Below are 17,405 nucleotides of genomic sequence, written 5' to 3'. Positions count from 1 at the left end.
GAGCTCTGATTTAACCCTGAATAAAATGCTAGTCAAAAATAGGCATAACATTATGACCACCTGCCTAATATTGTGTTGGTCCTCCTTTTTGGTTGGTCACCAAAACATCCCTGACCCATCATGCACCGTGTATTCTGACCCCTTTCTATCAGAACCTGCATTAACTTCCTCAGCAATTTGAGCAACAGTAGATTGTCTGTTGGATCGGATCACACGGGCCAGCCTTCACTCCCCACGTGTATCAGTGAGCCTTGGCCGCCCATGACCCTGTTTTTTCAATTTTTTAATCAAAAATCAATTGACAAATCTAGCAACTTTATGAGCACACTTAAGTGACTGTCTTATCCATATGATAAGACATATGATCCTTATGACTGTCTACTCCATATGATTCTCAAGCTCATATCTCAGCTGCTGATATATAAGTTGAGATTGTGAGAAATTTGAGAAAGCTGATGAAGTGTAATGCCTGACTGTGTTGCATTTGCAACCTATCAGTTATCATCACTATTCCCGACAACCAATCATTGATCACCATTGTTTTTCCCACCATCTCACTTATCATTTTTCATTTTAAACTTATTGGAGATACACTATATTGCCAAAAGTGTTGGGACACCTTTCCAAATCATTAAATTCAGGTGTTGTTTTTCAGGACTTGGGCTTGGCCCCTTAGTTGCAGTGAATAAATCAAACCCAATGAGCACCGTTGGGATGAAATTTAACACTGACTGCACCCCAGACCATCTCACCTGACATCGGTGTCTGATCTCTACTTTCACTGAATGAACAAATCCCCCATACCACAGCTACACTCCGAAATCTAGTGGAAATCCTTCCCAGAAGAGTGGGACTGAATCAGGAGCAAAGGTTTTGGGACACCCCTCCAAATCAATGAATTCAGGTGTTGTTTTTCAGTGGTTAGGCTTGGCCCCTTAGTTCCAGTGAAAGGAACTCTTAATGCTTCAGCATACCAAGACATTTTAGACAATTTCATGCTTCCAACTTTGTGGGAACAGTTTGGGGTTGACCCCTTCCTGTTCCAACATGACTGCACACCAGTGCACAAAGCAAGATCCATAAAGACATGGATGAGTGAGTTTGGTGTGGAGGAACTTGACTGGCCTGCACAGAGTCCTGACCTCAAATTTTAGCAGAGACTGCAAGCCAGACCTTCTCGTCCAACATCAGTGCCTGACCTCACAAAATGCGCATCTAGTGGAATGGTCAAAAATTCCCATAAACACACTCCTTTCCACACCTTGTGGAAAGCCTTCTCAGAAGATTTGATGCTGTTATAGCTGCAAAGGGCGGGTCAACTCCATATTACATTCATGTGCATATCTCAGTTTTGACCTAGCTCAGTGTCTCCACTCTAATTCATCCTAAAGGTGTTCTATGGGGTTGAAGTCAGGACTCAGGAGGTCAGGATGTGCAGGCCAGTAAAGTTCCTCCACACCAAACTCACTCATCCATGTCTTTATATACCTTGCTTTGTGCACTGGTGTACAGTCATGTTGGAACAATAAGGGGCCATCCCCAAATTGACCAGTGTCTGACCAATAAAGTTGTCTAAAATGTCTTGGTATGCTGAAGCATTAAGAGTTCCTTTCACTGGAACTAAGGGGCTGAGCCCAACCCCTGAATTCACTGATTTGGAGAACTGTCCCAAAACTTTTGCCAATATAGTGTTACAGTGTTAACATTTTCAATATTTTATATTCTGCTAAAACTCTATTTGATTCAGTTTTATTGTACTTTAAATGAAAATCTTACCTTTTCGTGCACCCTATTTGTAATTTGATATGCTAATGATTATGCTGAATAAATTAATATGCAAATTAGTCCACAACTGAATTCTAGCAACTGTTTGGGCGTGCTTTAGCCTTTTATTTATTAATGTATTTTTCTCTGTATTTATTAGTCTTTTGTCCATACTCCATCCTTAGCACACAATATTTGGTTTATTTACTCTTTCTATTCAGCTCCAAGTGCACTGTTTGTGTTTCCTCAGTCCTAAGACCAATGATTATTTTGTCTCGCTGAGAACAATGCGCATGTTTATTCACATTGAAAAGTTTTCTTTCCAGTCTCTTGAGTGGCACAAAGACAGCAAGAATAGCTAAATTAACTGTTTTGCTGCAGTTCCTCGAAGGTTTTGCTGTCTGAAGTCGATGGGAAGTCGAGCAAAGCCTCTGTGGGAAGTACACCATTACAGTACAGGATGTGGAGTCAGTCACGACCCCCTCAGTAGCGTCTCACTCCAGCTGCGTGGAAAGTCGCCTTATTTCCAGGTGTGTAAACCTTCTTCTGGTGCCTTTGTTCTAATACCACAACCTAAATCTTCGTCTGCTTAGGGTTACTTCTTTTTCCTTATTTGTTTTCTTAAGATTTGAAAAGGGTTATTTATGCACAAAGGATGGAAAGCCTTAAAGAAGTGTCGTCATTTCGGGTCGTTTTTCACACAAGAATTCAAATAAGAATTAAAGGTGCAATAGTCGATTTAGTTTATTCATTACTTGTACAAATAACACGATATATATGTGTAGAAAAAGCGTTAGATTAAACAGTGACCTTGAGAAAAGTGTATTTTCGCTTAGAAAACCCGATTAGGAAACAGGTTTACGGTCCGGAAAGTTTGTTTGGATGTAATTGCAAATCTGTCAATCATTCTCCCACCCACTGTAGGTCCTGGGGGCGGGGCTTCGTGAAGAAAAATAAATAAATAATAATTAAAAAAATCAAATGTTGAATCCACCAAATACTTATTCTTGGGGGAAACTTTTAATTAATTCACTTTGAATGAGTCTAATTGTAAACGTTCATTAAAAAGAATGCATTTTGTTGTCCATGTCTTTCTTCAGGTCCCCATAATCACAGGAATGTCTCTTCATGCTTTTATGTATGAGATTCAACACATTTCCTTTTTGTTAGGAAGGTTTAGTTTTACTTAGCTAAAGTAACACAAGTCCAAAACATCACATAAAGTGTAACTCGTGTGTGTGTGTGTGTGTGTGTGTGAGAGAGAGACAAAGCAACACAGATTTTCTTTGTTTAATGAGCATGTGCTATTGACTTTGAGGTTATAACCAGAAAACTAGGCTAATAACAGGCTTCCTTTAGGCATCATGTCTGGGCTTGATTTCCAGACCTGGAACAGGGTTAGCACTGTGTGAAATGTGTAGGACGTTACAAAGGTCAATTTGTTTGACACAGTGTAAAAATCTGCACTTTATTGCTGCCTCCTAGGATGGAAATTCCAACTGTGGTTTTATTGCTAATAATCCAGAGCTGTATGAGCAGCGGACAGGGGGACAACGAGGTCCTCGAACCTACGGATACACAAGCCAGGTACCAGGTCAGCTATTCAAATATGACATTCTCAAGTTTTAGCTGATCTAATTGCAGTTTGATTGAATCGATCAGAATCCGATAATAAGAGCTGACATATGCAAAGCAGTTAATGTATTCAGATCCATTCAATATATGTCTTTATTAATAAACAGAATCAGATTGAGAGCACCAGACTCCTGGACATCAACATTTCTACCACAGGTGATCACTCAGATGTCCACACACACATGATTCCAGTGTTTGTTCATGTATGTTCATTAATTCATGCGTTTATTTATACGGCGGACCAAACCTCACTTACTCAGACCTGACCTCCAGCCCAACTACCAGCCTGGTTAATGATCAAGTACCTGCGAAGGGTCTCAACTTCTCCTGTGCTGTGGGATACAAACAGAAAGGGTCTGCAGAGTGTCAGGGTAAGACCTATACATCACACACACTCTATACACACATCTTACACATAAATGTATAACACATTAACAGATATTCACTTGCTAAACCTTTGTACAGTTATTTTTGTCTTGTATTATTTATTTTACTATTAACAAACAAACTGAGAAGTTCATTTCAGTAGATTTATTAATGCTAGCTGACTGTTATTAGCAGATGAAGATGGTTAATAGTTGATTACTGTTAACTTAACACGTTTACTAGTAGCTACACTCTGTACTGTAATTCATGCGACACTGCCCATGACTTCTTTCTCAGTATATTCTCTCTTTTTTCTTTTATGAAAGATATAAATGAGTGTGAACAGGGTGATGAAGGACCATGTGGCTACCACAGCAATTGTACTAACACCCCAGGCTCCTTTGTGTGCAGCTGTTTTCGTGGTTATCTGATGAGTTCCACTGGTTGTCAAGGTGAGATTTACAAAATGACTGTTTTCTGAGAAAATGCTGTTTTCTCTGGGGTAGTGTCACTGAGTGAAATGTGGAACAAAGACACTATTTTTTAGCAGAAAGCAGAACATTTCACTGATTTAATCAGTTTTTCCTGAACAGATAATTTGTTACTTCTGCTACGTTCCATGATCAGGTTTGATTCAATTAATGGACATTGTTACTCAGTAGCTAAATCGTTGTATGCTAATTGTTCATGTTCTGCTTAGCATGTACTTGTTGTTCTTATTAAAAGACTTCATGTTAAAACTATAATGAATTCAGAAGTTACATATTCATAAGCTGCTCAAAAGCTCCTGGTTACATAAATGCACTTGACTATATAGTGTAAAGTTTGAACTGAATTACAGCAGCACGTGGCTCAGCTGTTTGTTGAATTTGTTCAAGCCTAAAATACCTTTAATATGATTATATGCTATATTGCCAAAAGTTTTGGGACATCTGCCTTAACATGCACATGAATGCAATATGGAGTTCACAGCTTCAAGTCTTCTGAGAAGGCTTTCCACAAGGTTTAGGAGTGTGTTTATGGGAATTTTTGACCATTCCTCTAGAAGCACATTTGTGAGGTCAGGCACTGATGTTGGACGAGAAGGTCTGGCTCACAGTCTCCGCTCTAATTCATCCCAAAGGTGTTCTATCAGGTTGAGGTCAGGAGGTGCAGTTCCTCCACACCAAACTCACTTATCCATGTCTTCATGGACATTGCTTTGTCCACTGGTGTGCAGTCATGTTGGAACAGGAAGGGGTCATCCCCAAACTGTTCCCACAAAGTTGAGAGCATGAAATTGTCCAAAATGTCTTGGTATGCTGAAGCATTAAGAGTTCCTTTCACTGGAACTAAGGGGCCGAGTCCAACCCCTGAAAAACAACACCTGTACTCAATGATTTGGAGGGGTGTCCCAAAACCTTTGCTAATATACTTTTGCTTAATACTATTAGTAGATTAGTAGATAAGATTAGTAACAATAACACCTGCATATGTCAGTGATTTAATAATTATTTTAATAATGTTGCGTGTTTGTTGTAGATATAGACGAGTGTGCTTTAGCTGCAGTAACTAGTCTACAGGCATGTGGGCGAAGAGCTGTGTGTAAGAACAGCCCTGGATCCTTCCATTGTCATTGTCCTGCTGGATTTGTCCTTGGACTTGATGGACACAACTGTGTTGGTGAGTTTGTCACTGGTTAAACATTGGACTTGGTGCCAAAATAAATCTATGCATAGAATTATGAGTTTGTATGTGTTATATGTATTCTGCTGTTTTTGCAGATGTTGATGAATGTACTTTTGAAGAGAGCTGCAGAAGGGAGCTAGGGAATGTCTGCGTGAACACAGAGGGAAGTTACAAATGTGTATGTCAGCCTGGATTCAAAGAAGACCAGGCAGCCTGCATAGGTGTGTGTGTGTATGTGTGTTTTTGTGCATTGAAAATTTGGAAAAGATAGATGGTATCACTTTCTTCCAGTCTGTCCCTTTACAATTACTCTCTGTAAAAAAAATGTAAAATATAATAAAAGAAAAATAATAAGTCACATGATCTCATAAGACTTGAAAAAAATGAAAACTTACTGCAATTAATTTATTGATGTTTTCTTGAGTTAGGTCCAGATTCGTTCATGTATTTGGTCATTTCAGGACCATTTTACTTTCAAGACTTTTTCTTTCTAGATGTAGATGAGTGTGTTGAGCAGGAAGGTGTGTGTACTAATCAAGGGGAATGTGAGAACACGTTTGGGAGCTATAAGTGTGTGTGTTCCAGCGGATACCGCGGCAACGGGACCCACTGCACAGGTAACATGTACTGTATATCTCACTCTTTATACATCCTAATATATAGAATTTCTATACATATATTTTATATGTTGTTTTTTTTTGCCACCACATTTGCTAATAATAACATGCCAGTGTCTTATGCATGATTGATGTCTTTGCAGACGTGAATGAGTGTGTCTCAGGGCTTCATAACTGCAATGTGAACGCTCGCTGTGGAAATGTCATGGGCTCATACTTCTGCCAGTGCCATCAGGGCTACTTCGGAGATGGTCACTTCTGCTACGGTCAGTCTCTGTGTTTCAGTCTCTGTAGTCCAGTTACAGTTGTGTGACTATTATCTTGCAATTACAGAAATTGTAATACTTTCAAAAAAAGTTTGTTGCTATGGTGACAGATGTAGACGAGTGTGCTATAAGCGACGGCCTCTGTGAGCATAACTGTGCCAACTTACCAGGAGGGTACAGCTGCCTATGCAAAGTAGGATACACACTAGCAGATGATCTACACAACTGCACAGGTACACACACACACAACTATTTCTACACACAAGAAGAAATCAGACATCAGTAGGGAAAAGCGGGGCATGACTTCACACAGGTGCACAACTTCTCGTTCCAATAGACTTTATTTAGCGGTTTCCACATACACTATATTGCCAAAAGTATTCGCTCACCCATCCAAATAATCAGAATCAGGTGTTCCAATCACTTCCATGGCCACAGGTGTATAAAATCAAGCACCTAGGCATGCAGACTGTTTTTACAAACATTTGTGAAAGAATGGGTCGCTCTCAGGAGCTCAGTGAATTCCAGCGTGGAACTGTGATAGGATGCCACCTGTGCAACAAATCCAGTCGTGAAATTTCCTCGCTCCTAAATATTCCACAGTCAACTGTCAGCTGTATTATAAGAACGTGGAAGTGTTTGGGAACGACAGCAACTCAGCCATGAAGTGGTAGGCCACATAAACTGACGGAGCGGGGTCAGCAGATGCTGTGGCGCATAGTGCGAAGAGGTCGCCAACTTTCTGTAGAGTCAATCGCTACAGACCTCCAAACTTCATGTGGCCTTCAGATTAGCTCAAGAACAGTGCGCAGAGAGCTTCATGGAATGGGTTTCCATGGCCGAGCAGCTGCATCCAAGCCATACATCACCAAGTGCAATGCAAAGCGTCGGATGCAGTGGTGTAAAGCACGCCGCCACTGGACTCTAGAGCAGTGGAGACGCGTTCTCTGGAGTGACGAATCGCGCTTCTCCATCTGGCAATCTGATGGACGAGTCTGGGTTTGGCGGTTGCCAGGAGAACGGTACTTGTCTGACTGCATTGTGCCAAGTGTAAAGTTTGGTGGAGGGGGGATTATGGTGTGGGGTTGTTTTTCAGGAGCTGGGCTTGGCCCCTTAGTTCCAGTGAAAGGAACTCTGAATGCTTCAGCATACCAAGACATTTTGGACAATTCCATGCTCCCAACTTTGTGGGAACAGTTTGGAGCTGGCCCCTTCCTCTTCCAACATGACTGTGCACCAGTGCACAAAGCAAGGTCCATAAAGACATGGATGACAGAGTCTGATGTGGATGAACTTGACTGGCCTGCACAGAGTCCTGACCTCAACCCGATAGAACACCTTTGGGATGAATTAGAGCGGAGACTGAGAGCCAGGCCTTCTCGTCCAACATCAGTGTGTGACCTCACAAATGCGCTTCTGGAAGAATGGTCAAAAATTCCCATAAACACACTCCTAAACCTTGTGGACAGCCTTCCCAGAAGAGTTGAAGCTGTTATAGCTGCAAAGGGTGGACCGACGTCATATTGAACCCTATGGATTAGGAATGGGATGTCACTTAAGTTCATATGCGAGTCAAGGCAGGTGAGCGAATACTTTTGGCAATATAGTGTACATCAGTATGACAAAACTCTTAACTCTTCTGTGGCTGGGTTAGCTCCCTGCCCGGGAATCGAACCTGGGCCGCGGCAATGAGAACACGGGATCCTACCGCTTGAGCACCAGGATGCTAAATAATGAAATACAGAATATTTTATATTTATTTACAAAACTAGACCACATATTTGTATAAGACATAAATAAAATTCATGTGAAAGAAGAAAAATGCTTTGAACTCTAAGTAGTGTTAGGTTGTGCCGCGGTCTCCCCTAAAAACACGCAACATTGTTCCTTCTGTCTTTTCTTTTTAATTATTACAAATTCGATAAATCTATTATTGACTGACAAGAAAAAAACGTATCTCTACCATCTCTACAAGCATCTGTTCCGTTCTGTCTTTCTGCAGACGTAGATGAGTGTAGGAGCGGCAATGTGACGTGTGAGCAACTTTGCACCAACACACCAGGCTCCTTCCTCTGCTCCTGTCATGTGGGATATGAGTTGCACATAGACAGACAAAGCTGTGTCGGTTGGTAAACGCTGAAAAATCTTGTGTTTTCCACCTTGGGATTTAAACTTTAAACATAATTAATCATAAATAAATATAAATTGTTTATTATTATTTTTTGTTAAATTGTTTGTTCATTTTTATTTTTTTTATTTTATTTTATATTTCTTTATTTTATTTTTTATTTATTTTAATGTCCATTGTAAAAGGCACTATACAAATTGAATTGAATTGTGTTATTGGGTTAAATGTACATCTCAAACAGAGATATGAGATCTTTATGCCTAGAGAAGAGCAACAACTATTTGAAGTTAAGGCTTGCACTTGAGACTTTTAGGGTTCAGGGCACAGAATGTTGCATTCATGGGGATTGTGATTACTGTGAAAGTGGTCACAGATGTGTGTGTGTGTGTGTGTGTGTGACTTGTTTTGAGGCACAAAATATCTTTACAATGTTTTAAATGCTATTCAAGTTAAGTATTCGAATTAGGGCTTAGGTATAGTAATATATTGGAAAGGCTTGGTTAATAAGTTTGTGAGTGTGTAAAACTAAATATACACACACCTCTGCCTCTGTGTGATTCAGACATCGACGAATGCAAGCTGCAGAATGGGGGTTGTTCGCATATCTGCACCAACACTCCAGGAGGACATGTGTGCCACTGCCCTGTTCCACTTCTGCTGGACCACCACAGCTCCACTTGCATCAGTATGTTACATCTGTGTGTGCATGTTTAAAATGTATACATACGCCGATCAGGCACAACATTATAAGCAATGAGAGGTGAAATAAATAACACTGATGATCTCCTCATCATGGCACCTGTTAGTGGGTGGGATATATTAGGCAGTAGGTGAACATTTTGTCCTCAAAGTTGATGTGTTAGAAGCAGGAAAAATGGACAAGCGTAAGGATTTGAGAGGGCCAAATTGTGATGGCTAGACGACTGGATCAGAGCATCTCCAAAACTGCAGCTCTTATGGGGTGTTCCTGGTCTGCAGTGGTCAGTATCTATCAAAAGTGGTCCATGGAAGGAACAGTGGTGAACCGGCGACAGGGTCATGGGCACGTGGGGAGAGAAGGCTGGCCCGTGTGATCCGATAGAACAGATGAGCTACTGTTGCTCAAATTGCTGAAGAAGTTAATGCTGGTTCTGATAGAAAGGTGTCAGAATACACAGTGCATGAAGGGTCAAGGCTGTTTTGGCAGCAAAAGGGGGACCAACACAATATTAGGCAGGTGGTTATAATGTTATGCCTGACTGGTGTATGTGACATAAGGCACGCACGAACAATCCATTCAGTTCAGTTCTATTTAAATTCAACAAGCCAGAAGTGATGGCGGTTTGGAAAAACTCCCTGAGAGGATATGAGGAAGAAACATTGAAAGGAACCAAGCTCAAAAGAGAATCTCATAATCATCTGTGTGACACCAGATTTTATACAGTGATAGCTTTAAGAACATCCAGGTGCTGTGAACTAATTCCATTAGTTGCCTATTTTTTTCCCCACTGAAACTAAACTTGCTCTGGTTCTGTTATTAAATCAGAAAGCAAAATCATTTCATGCCAGACTTTTTTATCTTAAATATAGATCAGTCCATTTACTCAGTTCATTGTTTGACCACTCAACCACTTTCGGAGTTCTCAGAAAAGCCGCCCAAATGGCTGTTAATACAGAAACGCAGATTTTTATCATGTACAGTAATATTAATATTTATAAGAGTGAGAATAATGTGTGTATGCGTGTGTATATGTCTCTGCTTGTACTGTATGTTTGTATTCTCATTCTGGTAGATATCACTTCATGTGCCTTGAGGAACGGCGGCTGTGATCAGTTATGCTCTCTGGGAGCCGAGGAACGTGTTAAGTGTAGCTGCAGAGAGGGTTGGGAGCTAGATACTGACCAAAGAACATGTCTCGGTAGCAACACACACACACACACACACACACAAACACACACAGAGAGTCATGTCTGGCTTTAACTGAATCTCTTTTTCATTCTTGTTCTCTCCCTCTGTAGACACTAATGAGTGTGTGCTCTTTAATGGAGGTTGTGAACAAGTGTGTATGAATCATGCAGGTGGTTTTAACTGTACCTGCAAACCTGGGTTCGAACCTCGTACAGATGATCCCACGAAATGCCAACGTGAGTCTTCGTTAATGTATAGTTTTCTGTTTTCTGTTTTCTATTCATATTCATATTCATATTTTCTCTCAGCTGTGTGTGAACCTTCATGCCAGAATTACGGTGTGTGTGTCGCACCTAACACCTGTGACTGCCCTGCTGGGTACCCAGGCCCTGGTTGCTCAGGTACGGTCAATTTGACAGAGGTTGTGTGTTATGTAAAATGGTGTATTTTTATTATCTTAAGTGTGTGTGTGTGTGTTATGTGTTAAAAACAGCCATGTGCTCTCCACCCTGTGCTCATGGAGGGACGTGTATGCGCTGGAACACGTGTCTGTGTCGTCCTGGCTGGACTGGAGAGGGTTGCCATACAGGTAGATCACTAACCCCCTTCCAACACACATAGACATTTTAATGATAGAAAAACACACACACACACACACAATGAGCCTTTATCCATTTTTTAAATCAGTGTTAAAAAGAATTTTTTGTATTTGCTTGTTTTCTATACCTAGGTGTGAAAACACATTTCACACACACACAGACAATATGCATCTTAAGCCATTTTTAAAATCAGAGTGTATGACTTGACAGATAACCTTTTTAGAACTTGTGACAGTTTTGCTAAGTTTGATGCACACACACACACACACACACACACACAATGAGCCTTTATCCCTTTTTATTATCAGTGTGAATTTTGTTCTTTTGTTTTTTTTGTTTTCTAAAGCTGTGTGTGAGAATACACACACACACTCACGCTCACACACATACACACACACACACACACACACACTATGCATCTTAAACCATTTTTAAAATTGGCGTGTATTCCTTATTTTTTGTTTCTAAAGCTGTGTGTGAGCTGCCGTGTGGAAACGGTGGTCGGTGTGTAGCTCCTAACGTCTGCTATTGTCCGTCTGATTATTCTGGCCCTCAGTGTCTCACTCGTGAGTATATGAGTTTGCTTTTGTAGCCAAACTTGTTCCCATGATGCTGTCCTAAAAGGAGGAGGTCTGGTATTGTGTCTCACTGATTCACAAGTTAACTGAAGTCCAAATCTGATTCAGAATGAACACCAGTGTGATGTCCAGAAACCACAAGCACATGCACCTCCAGCATCAGGAGGAAATTGATTCGGAGTGTGTTATGTCTGTTGCTCTAAATCTGAATGTGTGTTTAGCGCTTTGTACTCCTCCTTGTCTGAACGGTGGGAGGTGTGTGGATATCAACACCTGTAGCTGTGCAGGAGCTTGGCAGGGAGCTCGCTGTCAGATAGGTAAACACACACTCACACACACATGCACACACACACATACACACATATCATCTACTGTATGTACCTACTTCCATGTTTTCTCAGAACCAGTGCTATGTGTGAAGCCGTGTAACAACAATGGAGAGTGTGTGGGACTCAACAGGTGTCGATGCTCCTCTGGCTTCACAGGGGATCTCTGTGAAACAGGTCTGTATGTTTTCACATGGCATGCTAAGGTTTTAATAAGATTTTTAATGTGCTTGGAAAACATCATCTCCTTCTTAATATCCGACTGCATCTCATCGTACCACGTATGCCTTTAGCCGTGACGTTGCCCTGTGTGCCGCCCTGCCAGCATGGAGGCACATGCAGCCCTCATAATACATGCAACTGCCCAGCAGGGACTAGCGGCCTGCGTTGTGAGAAGTTGTAAGTACCACAGGCTCTAATGTTCTCTTGAATATAATAATCATTGCCAGCTGTGAGTTACCATTTTCAGCTCTCTCAATTAAAGTCTAGGCTTTAGCTTTTGTAGGGACTTGTCTTGAGGTAAATCTCCAACACAGTCTGAAGTTGTGTGCATTGGAGCGGGTTTTCTTCAAGGATTTGGCTTCATTCATCATCCCTTGATACTGAGCAGTCTCTGCCACCCCTATAGCATGATTTCACCCAAATGAGGATGAGGTTCCTTTCTGAGCCTGGTTCCTCTCAAGGTTTCTTCCTCGTTTACATTTGGCAGACACCTTTATCCAGAGCGACTTACATTTTATCCCATTTTTATACAACTGAGCAATTGAGGATTCAGGTCCTTGCTCACGGTCTCAGCAGTGACAGCTTGGTGGACCTGGGACCTGGGACCAAGCTCATGGAAATCAGACCAGAAAGTTAATGCTTGTAGTATGCATTTTATGTGGGGAAGTGGGATCTCAGTGGTTAAGGCTATGGACGCTACTGATCAGGATGTTGTGAGGTCAAATCCCAGGACCTCTAAGTTGTTTCTCCTGAGCCCCTGTACAAGGCCCTTAACCCTCAACTGTCACTTTGGATAAGGGTGTCTACCAAAAGAAAAATGTAAATGTTTTACTCAGATCTTTTACGCTTCTGTCTAGCCACTCTGCCATGTCTGCTTGGTGGAGTATTTTTGATCTGATCTCTGTCATCTCTTCAGAGGACTTCTGAAGCTCTCAGTAGCCATAATGTTCTCCATCACCTCCATGACCAAGGTTCTTCTATCCTGTTCAATGAATTTTGTTTGATGGTCAGCACTAGGAAACATCTTAATGGTTCCAAACCTCTTCTATTTCACTTAGAAAGTTCACTGTGCTGCTGAGATCTTTCAGAACTTTATTCTGTCTATTTCATTGCTGGTTTTTTTGACATGCTAGTACTGCATTATAGTCTTTAAACACAAAATCATTAATGCAGCTGCCTGTCTGACTTACATGTTTAATTTTGTTCTTTATAGACATTAGATTTTAGTCTACTTATCTAATATCAGGACCAGCTCTCACTGCTATCTAATATCTAATACAAGTACCAGCTCTCACTGACTGTTTTTCTTTTTCTCAGGACTTGTCCAGTGGTGACCACAGTGGTCAGCATGGCTCGAGCAGTACGAAAAGGATTTAAAGAAAGTTACGTAGATCGCTGTGGACCTCTGGGGGTCCTGCTCTGCACCAAGTACAGGTACACATGTATCTGTCTCACATACATATACACATGTAAAAAATGCGCAAAGATTTAAAAGCTGTGTTTCTGACTTTACAGGATAAATCAAGCACGCGTGTATCTGCAGGCATACAGAGTAGGATACAAGATCCAGTGTCCGAGTAAAACAGGAATATGATCCATACAATCCTATACAAATTATACAAAACCCCACCAGTTTACAGGCAAATACACATATCTGATGTGCTGTATTACATTCCTACACTTTTAATACGTCTCAAAACATATCATCGGTACATATTTGGACTAAGGATTATTTGGATGATTTTTTTAAACAGTAATTTGATGTGTTTGTGTATAAAGATGTAGACAGACTAAGTTATAAGGAGTCTGATTGATTTTGGATTCTGAAATTTTGGTCTCAAAGTTATAAGCCAGGGCTCATCAGTTAGACTTGACAAGAGGGCAAATTTTTTTCAAAAAGCAAATCCTTTTTGTGCCTAAAATGTATACCAACATTCATTGGGAGAATTTTTTTGCGCTCTGCCTTTGGTATAATATAATTGTCATGTGCACCCTACATAGTGCACTTCATATAGTGCATGCTGTTTGATAATGAGATGAATGTCTATACATTTTTTCCCAGACTAACAGCACTCATCTTGAGCACATACACAAACTCCAGCATGAGAGTTTATCTGCTATGTGCTGTATTTCACTCCTTCTACCTGCTAGGGCTGGTGTCTAACATGGATATCACCAGATATCTTCATGACACATCACTTATTTTCATCTCTATTAGCTTGTGATTTTGGTCTCTCAGCATTTCTCAGCATACTGATTCATAAACCGCTTGTCTGCCACTCATGGAACTTGAGCTTTTGGCTGCCTGGAATCCTGTAAGCTCAGAGCCACACTAGTGAACTGGACTGGACTGGACTGGACTGGATTGGATTGGACTATTGGCTCTGACGGAGCTGGAGTATGTGTATCCCGTGATTCTCTCTTGCTCTGCCATATATCACGGCTCACAGCTCACCTACTGCGCACTACTCACAAACCCACAGCTAACAATTCCAGTGACTGAGCTTTATTCAGCTCAAACTTCTGGAGTCTGAGGACAGCCACATTCTGTGCACCTAATGCTAAGAGACTCTTGTGCCCAGTGCAAACCCCAGTGTCAACACAGACTCAGGCCCCAGTCCTCAGTTTTTTCTGGACCCAACTTAATCAGGCCAACGTTTGGGCCTCGTAGCAGTTGTGAGCCCAAAAAGCTCAAAAGGTTCTCTCTTTGAATGGCATCAGACTTGATCATTTTAGGGCTAAAGTCATCTGTTTTGGCTCACAGCCTTCATTGAAGCTCTCCTGGTAGCTCAGGGTCCAAGCCCTCTGTAACGTCATCCAAGAGACTCTTCTATATGGGAGATGAACCGGCAGCTGAGATGCATCACTCGACTCAAAACAGTTGATTGAAGCCTTGCTTTTAACAGACTGGAAGAAATGGAAAACTCTCAGCAGGTCTGGTTTAGATGTAGCACTAGGTTTGGCTGGCACAGTCCTCACTGACAGAAGCATGCAAAACAAACTTTGTCCAGGATTCCTGGCATATTCTTTGGGTCTGCTGCCAAAGAAGCCCTAGTTAGGAGAATTCAAGCTTTGGATTGATATCAAAAGGCAACAAAACTAAGTAGATCAGCCACATAGGACCAATAGGCTGCCAAGGGTTGGATCAATGTTCCTTGCCTTGTTTGAACCACAGCATATAAAATCTTCAAGGTCCAAGGTTTCCAGAGTCTGTTGTGGGCCGAACCTTTGAAAGAATTCCATGGAGCCTATCAATGAATGGCAGGATCTGCAGGTGAGATGATTCACATGTGAAAACATCACCCACTGGATTGTACCAGAGGTTCGTCTTGGACAAAGGTACGATTAAAAAGTAGAGCCCACCTTTCAGAAGGGATTCAGAAGGACAAAGGTGTCCCGGGGAGTGATGCTTGTGTCCAGATATGGTGCAGAAGATATGGAAACAATTCCGCCACGCTCAGGTGAACCTCTTTGCCAGCACAGATTTGACTTATTGTCTCTTCCGTGTAATAAAACAGGACTTAAGGACATTGTAAATTGTGTTTCCTTCCTTCTAAGGAACTGGGATCCTTCGCCGATTCTATTCATGCTACAAAAAGTTCAGAAATTGAACCAGAGGTGTTAGACACTGCCCCAGCATTTAGTAGGGATAAAATCTGGTTAGCTGGTGTTCATAAAAATATATATTCTTTATATGTTCTTTGAAAAGTTTCATTTTTTATTATTATTCTGTGTTTAAGACCTGATCATATTGAATTTTCATAGGCTGTTTTTGGGTGAAGTATGCCTTTTGGTTTGTTTTCTTAAAAAAAATAATAAAAAAATCCAGATAGAAAAAAAGCTTTATTACTTTGTGCTTTTTATTATATTTTTATGCAGTATTACTGATCATTCAGAATAGAAATTTCAGCCAGAACATTCAAGAAAAATGTGGTACATTATCATGCTTTTATTTGCCAGTGTTCACACAGTACAATTACTTTCAATTGTTAACGTTAAAAGCAAACCTTTCTGTTACCCTGTGATATTAAAAAGTTATTATTTTTGGAATGTAGTATGTTGATTTAGGTCATTTTTACCCTACAAGGATTCTTAAATAAAAAAAAACAAATTGGTTCTAAAATACTGCATCTGATTTCTTTAAGTCTTATCAAGTGATCATATTTAGTATGAAAGAAACTACTTTTATTAGGATCTTTATGTGGACATACGACTACAAGGACTACATCTACCTTTGAATCTAATCAGGTTCATCTTAAAATTGAAGGGTACAGAAATTCAGAAAAATAAAAGAAAGACAATCCATGTGACAGAGTAAGAATGGAAGAATATGCAAAAATGTGTATGGTTTGAAGGTTGTAGATATTTTGCTTGATTTCCAGCATATACTTTTAAAAAATGCAATGATTAAAAATATATTGATCAATGATTAAATATAGATTCCTTAAGTAAGGAGCTTAACTTATAATATTTTCATAAATGGAATAACTGAAAAAATAAATAAAACTGCACAGGGTTGTTAGAGAAAATTATATATTTAAAATAGTCGGCTATCTGAGATTAATAAGGGGTAAGAGCTAGGTCCTGATCAGTAAGAGGTGAAGTGAATAACACTGATGATCTCCTCATCATGGCACCTGTTAGTGGGTGGGATATATTAGGCAGCAAGTCAACATTTTGTCCTCAAAGTTGATGTGTTAGAAGCAGGAAAAATGGACAAGTGTAAGGATTTGAGTGAGTTTGACGAAGGGCCAAATTGTCATGGCTAGACGACTGGATCAGAACTCTTGTGGGGTGTTCCCGGTCTGCAGTGGTCAGTATCTATCAAGAGTGGTTCAAGGAAGGAACAGTGGTGAATCGGTGACAGGGTCATGGGCGGCCAAGGTTTATTGATGCACGCTGGGAGTGAAAGCTCTCCCGTGTGGTCCCATCCAACAGATTTCTGATAGAAAGGTGTCAGAATACACAGTGTATAATAAAGGGTCATGGCTGTTTTGGCAGCAAAAGAGGGACCAAACACAATATTAGACAGGTAGTCATAATGTTATGCCTGATCTGTGTAAAAGCTACCTATATCAAGCATTTTATTTTTAAATATCAAATCGCTGTTTTCTGCATTTCTTTGCCTTTTGAGAAACAAGGCTCCAATAAAGCTTAGGTGCAATTTCATCCTGAGTCTGCTGTTTTTTCTTGAGCAAAGTCAGCTGTCATGCTCACCATCTGTTTCCTGGTGCTACAGCTTGTGTGATTTCAGTCAGTGATCCAGTGAATTTTTAAGTAGTTTTTTTTTTATATATATATTTTTAGCGAGACAGCTATATATGAAGATGCTGCATGGACATGCTGCT

The 17,405-nt window shown here is 40.6% G+C and overlaps 1 protein-coding gene across 1 annotated transcript; it reads left to right on the top strand.

The window, feature by feature from the left end:
• Positions 1 to 1,868: 1,868 nt before the first annotated feature.
• On the top strand, positions 1,869 to 16,167 carry si:ch211-221n20.8 (neurogenic locus notch homolog protein 2). The gene is made up of 22 exons (XM_058393664.1): positions 1,869 to 2,294; positions 3,250 to 3,351; positions 3,507 to 3,555; positions 3,660 to 3,770; positions 4,092 to 4,217; positions 5,287 to 5,427; positions 5,529 to 5,654; positions 5,928 to 6,050; positions 6,194 to 6,316; positions 6,427 to 6,549; positions 8,319 to 8,441; positions 9,007 to 9,129; positions 10,217 to 10,342; positions 10,443 to 10,568; positions 10,641 to 10,733; positions 10,826 to 10,921; positions 11,402 to 11,497; positions 11,731 to 11,826; positions 11,911 to 12,012; positions 12,129 to 12,234; positions 13,375 to 13,491; positions 13,573 to 16,167. The coding sequence occupies exons 1-22, from the start codon at positions 2,175 to 2,177 to the stop codon at positions 13,649 to 13,651; spliced, it is 2,427 nt and encodes an 808-aa protein (XP_058249647.1). The 5' UTR covers positions 1,869 to 2,174; the 3' UTR covers positions 13,652 to 16,167.
• Positions 16,168 to 17,405: the final 1,238 nt, after the last annotated feature.

Source organism: Hemibagrus wyckioides, linkage group LG06, assembly GCF_019097595.1.
Source record: "Hemibagrus wyckioides isolate EC202008001 linkage group LG06, SWU_Hwy_1.0, whole genome shotgun sequence".
Lineage (NCBI taxonomy): Eukaryota > Metazoa > Chordata > Actinopteri > Siluriformes > Bagridae > Hemibagrus > Hemibagrus wyckioides.
This window is presented reverse-complemented; position numbering and strand designations above follow the sequence as displayed.